The sequence below is a fragment of the Phasianus colchicus genome, chromosome 15 (assembly GCF_987193195.1).
Source record: "Phasianus colchicus chromosome 15, bPhaCol1.hap1.1, whole genome shotgun sequence".
Lineage (NCBI taxonomy): Eukaryota > Metazoa > Chordata > Aves > Galliformes > Phasianidae > Phasianus > Phasianus colchicus.
In genome coordinates, this window is record NC_143450.1 from 14,403,978 (window position 1) to 14,422,866 (window position 18,889).

The 18,889-nt window shown below is 42.6% G+C and overlaps 2 protein-coding genes across 8 annotated transcripts in view; both read left to right on the forward strand.

Moving 5' to 3' along the window:
• The first annotated feature begins 608 nt into the window (after window positions 1-608).
• Window positions 609-16,946, forward strand: GFPT2 (glutamine--fructose-6-phosphate transaminase 2). Its single transcript, XM_031598337.2, has 19 exons — window positions 609-820; window positions 5,283-5,390; window positions 6,015-6,113; window positions 6,774-6,899; window positions 7,453-7,511; window positions 8,030-8,164; window positions 9,699-9,760; window positions 10,461-10,540; window positions 10,812-10,929; window positions 11,622-11,785; window positions 11,892-11,987; window positions 12,098-12,195; window positions 12,524-12,644; window positions 12,929-13,086; window positions 13,219-13,333; window positions 13,941-14,068; window positions 14,707-14,874; window positions 15,275-15,436; window positions 16,074-16,946. The coding sequence occupies exons 1-19, from the start codon at window positions 814-816 to the stop codon at window positions 16,116-16,118; spliced, it is 2,049 nt and encodes a 682-aa protein (XP_031454197.1). The 5' UTR covers window positions 609-813; the 3' UTR covers window positions 16,119-16,946.
• A 444-nt stretch (window positions 16,947-17,390) lies between these two features.
• Window positions 17,391-18,889, forward strand: part of MAPK9 (mitogen-activated protein kinase 9) — a 28,844-nt gene continuing 27,345 nt past the window's right edge. For 3 of the 7 annotated variants that reach the window (XR_016471476.1, XM_031598343.2, XM_090151138.1), the window contains exon 1: window positions 17,392-18,060. The gene's annotated coding sequence lies outside the window, so the exon portion shown is untranslated. The other 4 variants (XM_031598342.2, XM_031598339.2, XM_031598340.2 and 1 more) reach the window with 4 other exon arrangements.

Consider the following 18,889-nt stretch of genomic DNA (forward strand, 5'->3'; position numbering starts at 1 on the left):
AGAGATGTTAGATAAACTAAGCCCTTGCTTTCGAGTTTAAATACAGTGTGCTTGAGTCACGCGTGTTCAGACATTTGCCAGCAGCACGGCAGTTCCCCCAGCAGCGCTGCAAGGCCCTCATGCTCTGCTGTTCCTTTGCTCAGAAGAGGCTTCCTGAGATAAAACGCCACAGATTTGGTCAGAAAAGGCAAAGCTGTGCGGGTCACATCTGCACGGCTGGACATCTCCATGCCCTGCCTGCGTCCAGCCCACAGGAGCACACAGTGCAGGACTCCGCGGTGCTTCTCTCACGATGGGAGCAATGGCAGAAGGACCGCGCAACCCAGCTGGGAGCTCAGGCAGCTGCTGCTGGGAATCCTCGGCCGCAGGCAGAGGCCGATGGCCGTCACCTTTGGCCCTTGTGGCGGTGACGGAGCGAGCTGCGGAGTGTTTCTAAACGCTTGCGAGCGGGCAGGGCGCAGAGCACGGACAGCTTCCCCTGGCCAGCCGGGAGAGGGGCTGCCCGGCCCGCAGGCACGGCGCTGACAGGACGGCCGCCAAGCGGCACCACGGGGCTCCGCCGCTCCCCCTCAGCCCGACGGCCCCGCGCTGAGCCGAGCTGGGGGAGCCGGGCGGGGTCTGGGCGCGAGCCGGCGCGGCCCTCCGCCTCCGCCAGAGCTCTGCCCCCGCCGTGCACCCGGATCGGGGCCCCGGCCCGGCCAATGAGCGCGGAGGCAGCGTGGCCGCGGTATAAGAGGCTGCCGAGAAGGCGGCAAGCCCTCAGCCGGGCCGTCGGGTGGGAGCCGCGCTTCCTGTCAGCGAGAGAGGTTCGCCATGTGCGGTGAGTGAGGGAGAGAAAGGCGGCGCCGCGGGCAGCGCCAGCCCGGAGACCCGCGTTCTCTCCGGCGGCTCCGCGAAGGGAGCCGGACGAGGTGCTTTGTTCCGCGGGGCGGAGAGACCCTGCGAGGGGCGTCCATTTTGTGGGCATGGGGAGAGGGGCGAGCGGCCCCGCGGCCCCGGGCTCTGACTGTGCGGTGAGCGCTGCGCTGCTTGCCGGGCTGAGGCTGTGCGCGGAGCCCCGCGGAGAGCCCGTGGTTTGCAAACAAAGGCGGTGATGGAGCCTCGTTCTTAGCTGGTTAGAGTTTATCCACCTTCCTTATCTCGAGAAGACAGCGAAGATAACATCTGCATCCGGTGTAGGATTGCTTAAGGTGTGCTGTGGGTGAGATTAAAAGGGCACGAAGACCGCTAATGCAATATATTCCGCTTGTGAGGGAAATGGAAGCAGAAGTTCACCTGTCCCCTCCCCGGGACTTCCCTTGAGCCTCAGAGGGAAGTTTTTTGTTGAAAGGAGAAAAACCTGCGCCTGTCATTTTTAGCGGTCACAGACAAAACCTTCTTTGTGAGATACAAAAAGCTGTTTTTCTCCCCAGAAGTGTTCTTTCTGAGCTAGATGTTTCCTTGCCTCCCCTTTGTAATCTCAAAACGCAAGTTGCCTCGGAGCCTTTCGCTTGTATGGGAGCTGGAGGCGCTACCTGGCGCCTGTGTGAATCGGTGGCTGTCCCTGAAACCTCAGGTGAGAGATTGGCTCAGCACACACCGAAGGTATGGGCTGCGAGTGAGGCACACCGAGATGGTGTCAGAGACTTGTGGTTGGGAAATGAGGGTGTTAACGCTGTTCAATGAGTTTGGTAGATCAGTGAGCTTGGGGTGGAGCGACTGACTCAGTGTGGAATGGCACCAAGCAGTATTTCACAAAGGCAGTGAGGCCAAAGCGTTAGTTTGTTCCGTCTGTGTTTGGAGATCCGCCACCTTCAGCAGTAGCGAAACAGGCAAATATTGCAGAATAGGTGAGAGTAAAAAGTCCTGGGGAATCACTGGTCTGTTCCCCAAACTTTTAAACCTTGGCCCATTTAATGCGGTGGTTGTTAACCCAAAAGCTGTGCTGTATGTCCTTTCTACCCTGAGTATACAGAATCACAAAAAGTAGTTTAACTTGGAAGGGATTGATCTAAAGATCATCTAGCTCCAGCTGCCCCTGCCCTGATGTAGGAACTGCAGGAGTTTTTGAGGTTTAGGGATAGAAATATGTCCTGTGTTATGTTTCCTCTTGCTCCAGGTTGCACATGAAGGTTTGATGCCAGTATTCGCTGTTTTGAAAATGCATAGGTCCTTACGTACTGACATGCACGTGCTCTTCAGGAAATGAAGTTGAGATGTTATCATGCTCGTGTATCTAAAGACAGGGCAGCAAAACTATGCAGATTTAAAAAAAAAAAAAAAAAAAAAAAGGAAAAAAAATCTTAAAACTGATTACCTATTTAAAAAAAAAATCATTTTATCAGGATAGGAGGTTCTGTCTGGGACTGCTTCAGAGCTAAGTTTCTGGCATCAGCCATGTGTTTACCTCATTAAAGGCACCCGATTATTTAAAAAAATAATAATTATTTTTGCTCAAACTTCAAGTACAGGCTGCCCCCTTCTTCATTTTGGTGAAATCTTGCAATTGCAAGGCTTCTCGTGGAATTTTCCCACAAAAAACACTCAGTGAACATTTTTTCCTCCCCTCTTCTTGATGCTCAGCTTGCAATTCTGAAAGGGGAAACTTTAAGGTCACGGTGTGCATGCAGAGGGACATCCTTGCTTCCTGTGTCTGTAACAACCCTCTGTTTTGAGTGCCTGATCCTGAAGGTAAGCTGTGTTATAGTTGACGTAGTTTGTGTTTTTATGCAAACTAGGTAATAGTGGAAAGTTGTGAACTAGACTTAGCGTTGAGGTCAAGAGAGCAATGCCCTGGTAAAATGCTCCTGAGGTCATTTCATTGGATTATGTGTTTGTTTGTATCACTTAGGGAAGTATTACATTGCTTATGCTGTGCCAGCACTTGATACGTATCGCATCAGTATTGCATTAACTTGGAGAACACTTGGGTCTTTATTGGGGAGAAGCAATCCCTGGAAATAGCCTCTAACAGCTTGGGGAGGCTGTTACAAAGGGACTTCTAGCATCACAGACCTCTCTTTATGATTCATCAAGGGTTCAGTCACACTGATTTTCTTCCAGAAGGAATTAAGCTATAAGAGCTCTTTATCAAATGTTGCTTCTCTGCGTGTTGAGCAATGTACTTTAAATCTAGTCAAAACGGTGACTGAGTAGGGAAGAAAATATGTGAGTGGGCATATCGTGAAGCAGAGGAGTGCTGAGAGCAAGATAGACTTCCTTGAAGAGTCTTCATTTCTTAAGAAGTCAGGCTGCAGCTATTGCTTTCATTGTAATGGATCCAGTGACTTCTGAGCCTTCCCTGGTTCACGTGTGTGAGCGCAGCCCCAGCTCCCTGCAAACAAGGATCCCTTTAACAATCGCAGCACACTGGCAGCATTGTGAGGACGGTCCCGAAGGAAGGTTTTTCCTGGAGCTCTGCGTCGTCCGAGATGCCACATGGAACACACAAACCCGATGCATCTTAAATACATTGTGAAATCTGGCCTAGAAAGTAGAGCTGAGTCTGAAACGAGGTGTGTAGCAATGTTTTGGAATGATGTTGAGAAATTTGTATTGGAGAATGCTGCTCTTGAGGTTCGTGGTTACTGCCAGAGAACGGTAAATGTCTGTCTGGAAAAATGATCAACAAGCTCTCAGTCTAAGGTGGCTTTATATAACTGGAGGCACAGTTTTTCAAAGCATCCATGAAGAACAGTATTTTGCTGTTCAAATTCCCAAATACCTCTTTAAATGTATCCATTGCCTTTATATCTCCATTAATGTTGGGCTTCTAGAAACAATTAGGTGAAGATCCTCATAAATCTCACCTCTTAAGCAGAAATCTGTGTTCCAGCCTATAATCCTTCCAAGGTAAATGCAGATACCAATGTAACAGTCCCTTGGTCTCACTGTCAGATCAGCAGCATTCGTGGCTTCAGACCAAGGAGTCCCACATTCCCAACAGTATGTATGCAGAAGATTTATTGGAGCATCATTGTAACTGTTTCTTCCTATAACTCTACAGTTTAAAAGCTGCAATTGAAGGGGGAAAGGGTGTTGAATTTCAAACAAAGGCTTTTTCTATTTAAAACACTTGCTTGTCTCTGAACTGCTTATCTGTTGAGCTCTTCAGGTCTGGCTTTTGTGAGCTTAGGTTCCAGTCCTGACTTGCTGCTTGGAGGAACTATTGAAACAGTGAGATTAGACTTCTCTGTTGTTCTGGGGTGCAGATTTACAAGGGTTGATATCAGGCATAGTTTACTCTTATAGTTACACAAGTCCCAAGGAAGGGCAAATGAAATAAATAATGGTTGTGCTTTCCTTTGCAGGTGATGCTTTTTTTTGTTAAACCTTTCCTAAAGAAACCATGTCACCCCAACAAACTCAGTTTAAGAGTTGTGTGTGTGTGTATGTGGGGGGGGGGGGGGAGTGGAAAAACCCAAAACCTAAAAAAGCTGCGTCTTGGTTGATGAGTGGCCTATTGAAGAGAAGAGAGGTCAGACACGCTCTTTCAGGCAGAGGCTCTTTCAGGCTCCTTCTGTTTGCCAAGTAGGCAAGGAGGGAGTGCGTGCCTTTCCTGTGCTGCCTCTGTAGGAGCTGACCTGAGCGATGTGGGGCAGGCAAAGGGATCCGATGTCTGAGCAGGGTTTGGCAGGAAGCTTTGTGTGAGGCAGCGCCAGGGGTGAGTGCTTGGTTTTTGGGTGAGCCTGTTCTGCATCTTCTGTTTCTTTCCTTTGTTGTCTTATCCTTTTGACTTCTGCCCTTTCTTTATATTGGCCTCTCTGTTCCCTTCCTGCTGAAGTGGCTGTTGTATACTAGATTAAGCTGGAGCCTTTCAAAAATAGTGTTGTGCCTAGTACCTACCCATGGGTATTTAGGGCTGTGACTTTGATTACAAAAATCGCCTTGTGTTAGGACTGCTGAATATGTTCCTTCTTTGAATGTCTAGTTTTAGATTTGGATATGAAATAGATCACAATGTTCCCATTTTCAGCTGTGGTTTTCATGAAGAGTAGAATTTTATTTTTTTTTTTAAGCTCTTTCAACTGTTTAACTCCTGGTGTGTATTATGGGAAGAGTAAGTCAGCCAGGAAAGCTTGTGTTTGTGATCGCTTTGATACTCCTGATTCATTTATTGTGTTTGAGCTCTTTGAATTTAAAAACCCATTAGCAAGAATTGTAGTAAATGAGAGGTGGTATCCTCCTAGGGCCTCTCTGTAATGCTAATATTAAAGAGTTTTAAGCTGGGTTTCAAGGTATAATGACTAAAAAAAAATACATTTGCTTTTCTTAATCCTCCTTCCCTTTTTCTCTTTAAACAGGAATTTTTGCTTATCTGAACTACAGAGTACCTCGCACTCGGAAGGAAATTTTTGAAACCCTGATAAAAGGATTACAGAGACTAGAATACAGGGGATATGACTCTGCAGGTATCTAAATTAACACATTACTTTTAGCAACCAATAGCTGCGTATATTACCTGTGTGACTTCTTGGGTGCTTTCAGCATCATCAGATTTTCTCACTGTTATCTTTCAGATTGAAAGATCAGCATATTTGTCTCAATTCTTGAAGCTGTTTCTTTCAGCTTTACTCAGGACTTCCAGTTGGGTGTTCAACTCTGGAATTTGATGGTGGTTGAAGTTTAGTACACCTAAGCAAAGTAAATAAGGTGTGAGGAAGAAGACTTGAGGGTCATTTAGTTTGTGCCTCGTTTTTGGTACATGTAAGTCCTAGTGAAAAGATGAGGAAGTTGAAATTTTATTTTGAGTTTCCTAATTTTACCAGGCAAAATACATCAGTGTATCCTCAAACAAAATTTGAAATGACCCTTGTAATTTTTTCTTCTGTGCAATGGTTAGATGTCAACCTGGTTTGATTTCAAGTGATTTGAAATCAGATAGTTTGGTTGGAACATACACAGGTCTAGTGACAGATATCTCTTGGAAGGATAGTTTTCAAATAACCATTGCATCTGCATGTGCTCAATTGTATCTTCTCAGCCAGTGCATTTCACGCTTTCAATAACACATGTGTCTGTGTCATGTATTACAGGAGTGGCAATTGATGGAAATAATAATGAAGACAAAGAAAGGTTCATCAAACTAGTCAAGAAAAGAGGAAAAGTAAAGGCCCTGGAAGAAGAGTTGTATAGTAGGTGTCTATAAAAATACCCCTTTCCTTTGACCATCCAGCCTGGTAATATCTGCATCTCAGCAGAAAGTTGGACAGGGAAATTTACTGTTATGATTTTGTAGCAGAAATAACTGTAATCTAATGGCGTTTAAATAGTCTGCACTTGAAAAGCAATCCAGCCTCTGGATACCATGCTGTGAAATTGTGAGTCTACTTCCGCTGTTGTTTAGTTGCCTCTTTGTTCAGCACTTGGGTTTCCTTGGTGCTTTATGTTGGTGATTTCTGTGCCTGGTAGCTGAAATGTCAGAATGTGGACTCTGACAGAATTTATGAGCATTTAAGCAGCTGGCTGCCATCACAATCTGCTTTATGCTGTGCTTCCATCTGTGAAGTTGTGTTTTAATAAGTTTATGTTATTATTTGTAGTAATGTGTTCTGTTGGCCTAGCTGTTAGTATTGGCTGAGAATGCTTCAGTCTTGCCAAACAAAGTTTTAATCACAGACGCTTGAACTATCTGAAGTGTAATGTCAAGTAAGCAAATGGTTTAAAAGGAAGCCAGAAGATAACTCTTAGATTTTTGCTGTAACAATTCTCTTAGAGTTTTATTTACTAATCTTGTGTGAGTGAGAGACAGACTCAACTTTAAATATTGAATAAGATGAATTTCTTGTCTATAGAACAAGATGACTTGGATTCCAAAGCAGATTTTGAAACGCATTTTGGAATTGCTCATACTCGCTGGGCGACGCATGGAGTACCAAGTGCAGTAAACAGCCACCCTCAGAGATCAGATAAAGGGAACGGTACGTATCTTCTGCAGCACTTTGATACTGTAAGAATTTAAAGTCCTTGTATCCACATAGTACAAGTACACTAAAGTGTGTAAGAAAAGAAGCTATCTATGTCTTGTACGACATAGGGCTAAGTTTTTGCTGTTCTACTTAGGTTAAACACTTGTACAATAAAATAGCCTCTTTTGAGGCTAAATTAGCACTGTAAAAAGCTTAAGAGGTCTGTTCTCTGAAAACTGATGCAAGTTAGTCAAAGGAAAACATTCTATTTTAAAAGAATCTAAAAGCTAAGTGCATCAATATTGTCATGACTGGAAGAAGATTGTTTTAAGGCATGTCTTGGTGTTATTCTCTCGCTTATATAGTTTGGAACAACTTTTGTATGCCTTCAAAATTCCCAAGCTTCAGCTTGCTGCTCTGCACGTTATAGTAAACTGTAGGTCTGAAAATGATAGCAGGTAGTTTCTAGTATACTTCTTTCTCTAGTTGTGCATTCTGAGTTAAATATCTTAGTTTCCATTACTTATGTATGTGTATTTAATTCTTTATTTTTTCTTTCTTTTAGAATTTGTTGTTATCCATAATGGAATCATCACAAATTACAAAGATCTGAGAAAATTTCTGGTGAGTCTGTGGCTTGTTGATTCTAAAACTGAAAGTAAATGCCCCACCATCTGCTGTTTGGTCTTTCATGACTGTTAGAATTTTAATTCAATGTTCTTGATGTCAGTTTAAAATAGTAGTGAGGGAGTCTAAGAAAGATGCTCAGGAGCTCGTGAGTTGCAGTATGTTCTTGTAACTCTTCATGCAAAGTAATTACCTACAGAGTAGCATTGTGTTCAAATTGATGGAAGGCATGTGAGGAGTGGGCTCCCTCCTGTCTTGTTGCTTAACAGATGCTAAGCATGTCTTACTGCAGTGTTTCTGACAGAGTAAGCTATGACAAGATGGGTCTTTATACTTTGTAGTGGTGTGTGTTTGGGTGTGTGTGTGTGTATATATGTATGCACATTTATGTATGAACCACTCCAACGCAGTGCTCTGAGCAGTCTGTTTTACTGTGCAATATCTGGTGGGAGACAGATGAAGTGTTTCTTGCCTAAGGATGTAAACATCTTTTACTTTCCTATGTGATGTTTCAGGAAAGCAAAGGCTATGAATTTGAGTCTGAAACAGATACAGAAACGATCCCTAAACTGATCAAATATATGTATGACAACAGAGAGAGTGAAGACATCAGTTTTTCAGCCTTGGTAGAAAGAGTTATTCAACAGTTGGTAAGTGGGAGGTTCAATTTTTTTTTTTTCCTCTACCAAGTGTAAGCTATTTATGATGTTCCTTAGGATTCTGCATTTATGCCTCAGGATCCTCTGCAGGATTCCTTAGAAGATTCTGAAAAAAAATGCTTTTTGGCCTCTGGAGAATGCTTAACAGACCAAGAAATCAGATTAAAAATTTGGGAACTTCAAAGGCTTTTCAGTGCTAAATTTTAAATTGCATTAGAAGGTGGTGGGTAGCTTTGGGGTGTATGGGTTTTTTGTTGTTGATGTTTTTTGGGTTTGTTTTAACTTTTTAGTTATAAAAAGTTTTAGGTTTTTTTTTTATTATTTATTTAAGAAAGAGGTTATCACAGTTTTTGAGTGAAGAATTAAGTTAGAAATAACTGATGGAGCCTCTGAGGCTTGGTATCTCTCACAAAGGACAGCATGAATTCTTAGGCTATTCTGATCTTTTAAAACTTAAAACACTGCTGTGATTATTCAAGTTTGTCTGATAAGATGCCTTGGCTCCTAAGTTTGGAAATAGATCTAACAAGCTGTAATGATTCATGGCTTAGCTGGTTCCCAAACTGTGAAGTGGTAATCTACTGTTACTTCACTGTGAATGCTTAAGATCTTTGATAGATGCACTGCAAACTTGGAGAAAGCTTGCTTTGTTTCCTACCCCAGTCTCCAAGCACATGGTTTCTCTCCCCTTCCTGCAGTTTCTTACACTCTTTATGACCTCTTCTTCCTCTCTAAAGCGGCTCTGTAGTAGTGTTCTCCCTGGAGCAGGGCTGGAATACACATGAAGCAAAGGTCTGTGTGGGTCAGAAGGGAATAGCGGTGCAGTAACCTAGTTGAGAGGAAGGCTAACTTCATCTGTCTGCGAGAACAAGCACAGAGTAGTCTCAGACCAGAGCATTGTAAAGAGGAGGGAGCATTACCATCTCTTTGCGGGGTGGGAGAGCTTTTGTTCCCTTTAGAATGCTTCTCACTTTTGCAAGCTGCATTAATACTGTGGAGTTGTTGATTGTGTATTCCTGTTTTTGTTGTGGGTTGGGGGATCTGGTGGTTGGTTTGTTTGTTTTGGTAAATGAGTTAATGAGATTTTGCTGCTTAAACTAGAAGTAGCGACTGCAGAACTTTTAGTTTAAAATGCACGACAGACAAACCTATATGTGCACATTCTTACTAAAACTGAATTTGTAACTCAACTTTTATGTTGATTATCAGTAACTCTCTTGAGATTTTCTTAATCCTTGTAGTGGAAGGTATTATTTTTATTTATAAAAGGAGGCAAATTATCTATCTTGCCTAAGTGCTTGCTTCCTGATCTTTCAACTGTTGCACCCTGTGTGTTAGCTTGTTCTGCTTTGTGACCAATTCCTTTTAAAGGTGCAGTCTGCCCTTCAGAAAGATTCCTGATAGTAGTAAGAGCTTTCCTTTGGGCCCTCCTCAGGAAGAGGGGCCCCAGTTATATGAGGCACAACTAATTGAGATAAGTTGTTCAGGATTTTTTTTCTTTCTTTTCTGTCTCCATGGTTTCCAGGAAGGTGCTTTTGCATTGGTTTTCAAGAGCATCCATTACCCAGGTGAAGCTGTTGCTACCAGGTTAGTAAAAGCCCATTTTATGTGTAATTCATGCTATTTTAGGTTAAGAACATTAGCATAGTCTTAATATTTCTGCTTCATTAAAAAGGGGAGGGGTAAGGTACAAATTTCTTTATTTAATTACGATTTATTTTGGATATAAAGACTGTTTTGTAATACAACTAAAAAGCCCATTGCTTCTGTGGTCTAAAGTGGGACTATTTTAAAGTCATGAAAAAGCCAGCTGTGCCATCATTCTAACTGAAAAACATCTTCTGAACGGATCTATTCTATATGCAGTTTGGGTTTTCAGGAGTGAGGGGATTAACAGGAGCTAAACTTGTGATCTGAGGTGTTGAGAAAATGAATTACTTTTTTATTCCCGTGAGATTTTTAAAATAAGCTCTTTAATACGGCACGTGACCTATATAATTCAAAAATTATCTTAATATCCTACAGTTTTAGAGATTGACAGTATAAAATGCTCAAGGGTGGAGTAGTATTTTAGTAGCAAAGAACTATTTGCTAGTTCGGTTTGGAGGCAAACTGAGCTTTATTTAAAAATGGTACTCAAACTGGTGCCTTCATGCACATCTCTCTCTACCTGGGTGTAGATCATCTGGAATGTTAAATGGGATATTGTCTTTCATCTTCATGGTTTTCCTTTAACTTCTCTGCATGCAGCTTTCTTTGTATAAACTTGGATGTTTTCCCTTTTTAGGAGAGGGAGTCCTTTGCTCATTGGAGTTAGAAGCAAGTACAAACTTTCCACTGAACAGATTCCTGTTTTATATGGAACATGTGAGTTGATAAATCTAATTATCTTGTTTTTAAGAGCTAAAATTTTAGTTACTTTTTGATTGAAAACAAGGTTAATTAGTCTTTGTACTATAAAATTGCCAGCTGATCCTCCAAATATCTTATCTGAAGGTGTTCTATTTTTACACTGTTCCCTTCCCCTAAGAAGTATTTGCATAACTGTGCAACTACGATAACTTTAACCTGTGTAGTCTGTAATCTCCAACTTGTACAGGTATTGTTTTGCATTTTAAGTGCCTCATTTCTTCAACAGGCAACATTGAGAATATGAAGAACATGTGCAATTCACGAATGAAAAGATTGGACAGCTCTACTTGCCTTCATGCTGTTGGGGATAAAGCAGTAGAATTTTTCTTTGCTTCAGATGCGAGGTAAGAACTACTTTTGTTTAGAAGTGAGATGGTTCTGGGAATCTTATGCTGTCTTATTGCTGCACTGCTCTGTTCTGATAGGATAGCTTCTTATCAGAGTTACTTCATTAAGCCCATGAGATAAGACAATTGAGTAATGTAGAGGCTTGACGACAGCGTTTGAACTGTTTACTGGTGCAGTGTCTGCAGATTACTTACCTCCTTGCCTGCTATGTAAAATGCATCCAGTGCAAGGTGAGTACAAATAGCCACTATCAGGGAATTCTTTGGGCAGACTGTAATTTGGTGTGAGTTCTGGGATTTTAATCCAGCTATATGGGACATCAGAGGAGAAAATAGTGGTGAAGTTCCAAACTAAAGAGGAACCTGGGAACTGGGTACACGCTTGTCTCAGAAGCAAGATCCTGACATTGGGGATCTATCCAAGATCACAAGAGGCAAAATCACGTTGGCACAAATTTGCTGAAGTGAGTTGCTATGCTGGAGCCTCCTGCTCCAGTTTCCTGTGAGAGTGCAGGAGGAGCAGCAGATGGAGCCATTTCCTTTGAGATGGCTCTATTTGTAGTTAGGTCCAAAAGGAAGATAGAAGTGGGGCTAGACAAGTAATATAGCGTATTTAATTGCTTTGAGGAGTGCTGCTGCCACCTCTTACTGAAATGTCAGGTTTGTCTTGCTTTTGTTTTTCTCTGTAGCGCTATCATTGAGCACACCAACAGAGTAATTTTCTTAGAAGATGACGACATTGCAGCAGTAACTGATGGGAAGCTTTCAATTCACCGTCTGGAGCGTTCAGCTAGTGATGATCCTTCCCGGGTCATTCAAACCTTGCAAATGGAATTGCAGCAAATCATGAAGGGTGAGTTGAAACATGTAAATGAGTGCTCAAATCCTCTTTGTAACAATCTCCAAATAACAAACCATACGTACATATGAGTGTGACCTTGTAATGTTTTTCTTAACAGGTAACTTCAGTGCGTTCATGCAAAAGGAAATTTTTGAACAACCAGAATCAGTTGTCAATACTATGAGAGGCAGGGTGAATTTTGAGAACAGCACAGGTAACTCAGACTAGGCATTCAAGCTGCACTGAGCACATATGATTTTGAGCATATTAATTGGAAAATAGAATACACCGCTGATATATGCTTTTTCTTTTGTTTGATTACAGTTCTGCTGGGGGGCCTGAAGGACCACTTGAAAGAAATCAGAAGATGCCGAAGGCTGATCATTATTGGCTGTGGGACCAGTTATCATGCTGCAGTAGCTGTACGTTCAACCTTAGCTGTACTGCACCTATACCTCTTAGTTGCTGGGCTTTTAATACAACAGATCTTCATCTGCTTTTCCTTCTGTACCACAAACTTTGCTTTTCACTGGGACATTGCAGCATTTGTTTAATCTACCTTTGTGCCATGTTCTTCATTAAAACTCCAATGCTGTTACCTACCATGCTAAAAAGTAACTTTTTTCATCTTGGTGAGCTCGAACTGTCAATTTTTGTAGTAGGAATCAATTCAGATTCTTTCTCACTCTTTCAGTGTCAAGTCTTTATGGGTGGTGATATTAACAGATATTGTGTGTGTCTTCATTACAGACTCGACAAGTACTGGAAGAATTAACTGAATTACCCGTGATGGTGGAACTTGCTAGTGACTTCTTGGACAGGAACACGCCTGTATTCAGAGATGACGTCTGCTTTTTTATAAGTCAGTCAGGTGAGCTGTTTCTGCTGTTTGTTTTACTGTGTGCAAACTAAAGAGGAGTGAAGAAGTGTTACTACTTCCTGAATGTTGCAAAGGAGGATGCTGGAATGTGTTTGTCTTGAATGAAAGTTTATTTTGGTCTTGATTCAAATGCATAGACAAAGAGTGAGTGCTGAAATGTTTGTTTTGGGCATGGATACAGTTATTCAGAACACAGAATAATTTCTTTTGTAGTATTTTTCAGGAATTGTTGCTATCCTATGTGAACTTTAAGTCAAGTTGTGAATGCTTTCCAGGTGAAACTGCTGATACACTTATGGCTTTGAGGTATTGCAAAGAACGCCGTGCTCTAACAGTTGGCATCACAAACACAGTTGGAAGCTCAATATCCAGAGAGACTGACTGCGGTGTACATATCAATGCAGGACCTGAGATAGGTGTGGCAAGCACAAAGGTAAGAGCTGTTTGGTGTTCGATTTTTATACTTTACTATGTAATCCAATTATAGTTTTAATTGTACACTTCAGGTTGAGATCATACTGACTCACTTCATGCTTGGCTGCTAAACGTTCTGTTCTGTCTGCAGGCTTATACCAGCCAATTTGTGTCTCTTGTAATGTTCGGCCTCATGATGTCTGAAGACAGAATTTCTTTGCAGAAGAGGAGAAGGGAAATCATTAGTGGACTAAAATCATTGCCAGGTATATTAATATTTATTTTGGGTTTGAGGAGATCTTGTTTAACGGATAATATAGAAATGTAAAATACTACTCAAAAAAACCTTTTAAAAATATTTAATTTCTCTCTTTCTTTCTCCCTGAAAGGTAGATAATATAAGAAAAATAGGCTATTAGCTTCTATGCTAATTGTCAGTTTTACAAATACACTTCCAAAAAACTTGGCAGGAAGATCAGAATTACAGTAGGATAGCTTTGAGACTTATTCCTTAATCTCCAACACAGATGATCTAAAATTTGTAATGCCTTTCACTTTAAACCAGTATAGATGAAACAAAACTAATCCAAACTGACTTTAAAACAGATGTTCAGAACTTCCTTTAGTATTTCAGATGGGATGCTTCAACTCTGCTTAAACTAATGGTCAGCTTAAATTTGTTACTGTACATAAGACTGGACAAAGCATGTTCAAAGCACTATCAAAATTGCAGATACAGAAAGTTAACACCTGAATTATGTTAAGTATATTTGTTATAAAAAATCATTAGAGTATCATAGTACAAAAACCTAGGAAATACTTTTTTTCCAGTTGATGGAGATTTTTATATGTGCTTTTAATGTGATCCAATAGAGATGATTAAAGAAGTCTTGTCCTTGGATGAGAAGATACATGACTTGGCTCTTGAGCTGTACAAACAAAGGTCACTACTGGTTATGGGTCGTGGATATAATTATGCCACCTGTCTGGAAGGAGCTCTGGTAGGAATCTCTCAAAGTCATTGGATACTACTTGAAATGAGCTTTTGTTTCTGCAGCACTTTTTCTCATGCTTATTTACAGTTTAATTCTGCCGTTGTAAAACTGCTGCCATGTATAATTAGAACGTTTAATCCTGTGGGACTGAACACATACATAAGGTGAATTTGGTGTCATTCTTAAATACGCTTAAGTGTATTTGGAAAAAGAAAATGAAAAAGCCCTACAACTTAATACCACTTAAAATGCTGGCCTGTTTCAAAAATGTCCTCCTAAAACACCGTTCAGTATGCCGGTGTTTAGGCAAGGTGTTCATGTAGGAAACTGCTAAATTAATTACAGATATCCTCATGTAATGGAGCTATATCCATCTCTCATAGAAGTTAGAAATGTGGTGCTAGATGTTAAGCTCTTAAAAATTCCTGTTGATCACTCCATGTCATTCTCTGCAAAGGCAGAGCAAGCTCCATTTCTACCAGCAGCCTGCTGGAAATCCCAGTGTACAGGGATGTCTGTTCTAGTCATTAACTGATTTTTGAAAATAGCAATTGCATTTAATTGATGGATATTTTGCTTCTTGCAGCTTTTATTTCTAATCTAATTTACTTCTAACTTTCTGGTATTTGCATTTGTTTTTTTAGAAAATAAAAGAAATCACGTATATGCACTCTGAAGGTATCCTGGCTGGTGAGCTTAAACATGGTCCACTAGCCCTAATAGATAAACAAATGCCTGTTATCATGGTCATAATGAAGGATCCTTGCTTCACCAAGTGCCAGAATGCTTTGCAACAGGTCACAGCTCGACAGGTAAGCTGTAAAGTAATGCAGTGTTGTAAGGAAAGAAATTGTGCACGCTGGATTGTTGCCAAACATGTTTCAGAGGCAGGATGTGGTGAGGGTATTTTTTTCTGCTTAAAAAGTTATAAGGTGCTGTAGCAGCATCGCAGCTTGCAGTTTAACACCAGTAGTGATAAATGATTGTGTGTAGATGTTTCTTGATCTTGAATCAAAGAGAATAATGTTAAACTCTAATGACTGTTGCATGAGATTTGAATGTTTTCACTGAGTGACAGAACCCATTATGCAGGAATAACACTTCCTTGGTTAGCTATCTTTGTTATTTTTTCAAACATAGTACAGATATGCTGTGAACTAATATTTCAAAGCAGCTCTAAGCCAGCTCCTAACTGTAGAACTTTATTTTCAGGGTCGGCCAATCATCCTGTGTTCTAAGGAAGACACAGAAAGCTCGAAATTTGCCTACAAAACCATTGAGCTGCCTCATACAGTTGACTGCCTTCAAGGAATCTTGAGTGTTATTCCTCTCCAGTTGCTTTCATTCCACCTGGCTGTTCTCAGAGGATATGATGTAAGTGCTTTCTATGTATAGCATTCCAGTTAGAGCAGTTTTGAACTTCCTCCTACCAATGTTAAGGGAGAGGTAAGGTTACATGGCATTTCTAACAAAGAACTATGATAATAGTTGCTACATCTGGTACTTACTGTGGTAGTAGAGGTGGCATTTCACTGCCAATTCTTCAGCCTTTTCTTGAATTGGTATGGATGATGGTTCTAAAGTGTAAAGATTGTTTGCTTAGTTTGATTAGTGAAGAATGCAGATAATATTTTTTCAGAAGACTAAGCATTGGAGTGTGATATTGCACTTTAACAAAGAGTTTATTGCTTTGTACAGCTTAGTTTGTTGTCTCTGTCTAGGTGTATCACTTTGGTAATGATGACCCCATTGGAAAGGCATCCTGTGCAAAACAATATATTAAGATTTGTTAGGAGGTTTTTGCAGGTAATGATGAATTCAAAAGTGAGTTATCTGCAGATCTATAGTCTGTTGTGTGCATTAGTGTGTCCAGAATAAAGCAGAACTCAGTAGGAATTCTTTTCTAAAAAAGCAAAAAACACCAAACCAAAACAGCACAAGAAATGAACTATCAAATGTGGAATGCCAGTTGTGTTCTGTCACACACTGAAAGCCTGTCTTTTCATTCTAGGTGGATTTTCCAAGGAATTTGGCCAAATCAGTTACTGTAGAATAACAGCCAAGAGCAGTGGATATTTTTGTCACCAGACCTCTGTGTTATGCTTATTGAAATGTGTTGTTCTGAATCAATAGGTACATGTTTTTCAAAGGGAATGAGAGTGATAACTGGCGAGCGTCAGAAGGATTTCTCTTGCAGCTTTAAAAGCTCCCAATGTGCCTTGTTACCCAAGTGCTTTTGCTCACAGCAAATATTTCTAAGTCCCAAAATTGCCAAAGGATAAGATAAAAATCATTGTTTACACATGGTATACTGAATGAACTTTTCTACTGTGCAATATATATATACAGCTCTCTTCAGAGTAACTGTGAACTTTTTTAGCCTACACTACTTAACTAGTTTTAAAGATAAAATATTTATAAATACAATTGTATAGCTTTTCTTAAGTTATTTTTTTTAGTATGTTGCTTAACTATAGCATTGGTAATGAGTCGACATGCTCAGTACTCATGGAGAGTTTGTGTACAGTTTTTTTTAGATTTTTTTCTACTACAGCCTCAAACTGGAAATTACTTGTCCTCTTCCTCCCAGTTTCCTGCCCCCCTCCTCCTACAGTTTGCACCTGGTTTGTATTTCACCACCTTTTGCAAAGAGTTCCTGTGGCTGTAAATTCTCAGCTGTGTTTTCAGCTCTTCCTCCTGCTTTCAGCTAATGCTGTGAAAGGCCCAGCAGCGTTTTGTGTACTGCCCTAGTTCTTACTGCCTGCCTTGTATAGGGGAACAAAGCAACAAGGGAACTTCTAAAATAGGGTATCTTCTAAAAGGTACTTCTGGTTGAAGTGTGTACAATGTAATTGATATGCAATTAAAGAAAATACTATACGGATGCTTCTTGTTTTGGGTGCTTTTTTCCCCCCTTAGTCACTTGTATATTGCAGCGCAATGCTCTGACACCACCACGAGGGCTGTTGTGCTCCAGCAGTCAAGAACAGAACATCACCATGTAAAAACACATGTGCGTGGCACGTGTATTTGATAAAGAGTTACTGGTGTATTTCAATAAATTCTCTTGTTTTGCTGTGGTGGAGAGACGGTCCCACCCCGCACTCCCAATTGGTGCCACAGCTGACGTCAGAAGTGCGGTGACAATCTGACGTCCGGTGATGACATCACGCCGGAGGGCGGAGATGGCGCCTGGATTGGTTCAACCTCCCCGCTCCCACTGCGGTCCTTCCCCGCTGCCCTGCCTTATATAGCGCCAGGTCTGTCCCGCCCCCGGACCGCTATTGGCTGAGCTTCGCGGCTTGGGCTCGCGATTGGTCCGAGCGGCTGCCCGTCAGCGCGCTCAGGCCTGGCGCGGCCTGCGCGGAGCACCGGGAGGCCATTGTGGCTGGGGCGGCCCTGCGCGCCGGAGGAGGTGGAGGCAGCGGCGGAGGTGGCTGCGCGGCTCGCGAGCGCCGCGCCCCGTCCCGCTGGAGCCCGACCGAGTGAGGAGACGGTGAGGGAGGCCGCGAGGAGGGCGTTGCGTGCGGCGAGGCCGGAGCCGGAGCGAGCCGAGCCGAGCCCCCCGGCCCTGTGCCGAGAGGAGTCCCCGGCTCTTCCCCGCGGGCCCCGCCCGCCGAGGCGCAGCCGGGGCTGGGCCGGGCTTCCCCGCGCGTCGCTGCCCCGGGCCCGGCCCTCCGGAGTGGGGGGAGGAGGCGGAGGGGCCGAGCCGGGGGCCCCTTCCTTCTTCTCGGCCCCGCTACGCCCCTCGCCCTTCCCGTGCCGCATTGCTGCCCCTGCCCGGCCGCGCCCGCTGCCCGCCCTCGGCGCCCCGCGCCGTCCTGGCCGCGCTCGGTGCCGGCGGGAGCCGCGCCGTGCCGCTCCGCGACAGAAACCGCACGAGTGAAGGAATTCCGTCAGCGCGTTCGCTCGGCTCTACGGCCGCTCCGTCATTTCGCAGCGGACTCATTGCACGGCAGATGCGCGTTTGAACTTTTCCCCTCCGTCTCCCGGCCGAGGTGCGCCCAGTGTTTGCTTTCAGCGTTTGTTTAGCAGCAAAATGACAGCGGGGCTGGTGGCTGTCGGTGAGATCTGCTCGCTGGTAGCTTCGGCTGGTTAAAGACCGAGCTGCTTGTCAGAGCGCTGAGCGGATAAAGCGAGTATTGGTTAATTTGCAGAGCGCGTCTGTAAAGGTGAATGTTCTGTGTGGTTTCCCTGTCTTTTCGTGTGTGTGTGCACCTGGGTTCTTTCTGTCTGCAGTGCAGTTTAGCCCGAAGTTCAATTTCTTGATGTTCACTGTGATAACATTTCTGTATCCAAAACAGCACGGGGAACGTTCCCAGCTGTTCCAACCTGTTTGCTTCAGAAGCTTTTGACGTGGAAAATATCCAGGGAATGGCTCTGGTTAATAATAAGTTGCCATTTTAATAGGTGCCTTTTGCAGAGGTGACTGGTGCAGTATGTACGTACACTGTAATGCAGTTGCTTTCACCCCCTAAATACTTCCCTGCTGCAATTCTGTATGTTTATTGGAGATGGGTTTGGTGTGTCTGCTTTCCTTTTTTTTTTAATTATTTTACTTTGCATGAACTGAGGCTGAAAATACTTCTGTAAGCACTTGTGATCTCTTTGCATTGAGTAAAATCAGCTTTATAATTTTTAATTTTTTCAATTCTACAAGCGCGTTATTAAAACAAACACAGAAACCTGCACCCAATTTATCTGCATCTCATGCACGCTCAAAAATAGAATACTATCTTGAAACACTGTGATTGAGTGCCCTTATCAATCTGCAGAAGTATGTTTGCTGGCTGTCCCACGAATGAATGACTTCCACGTTTGGCTCTG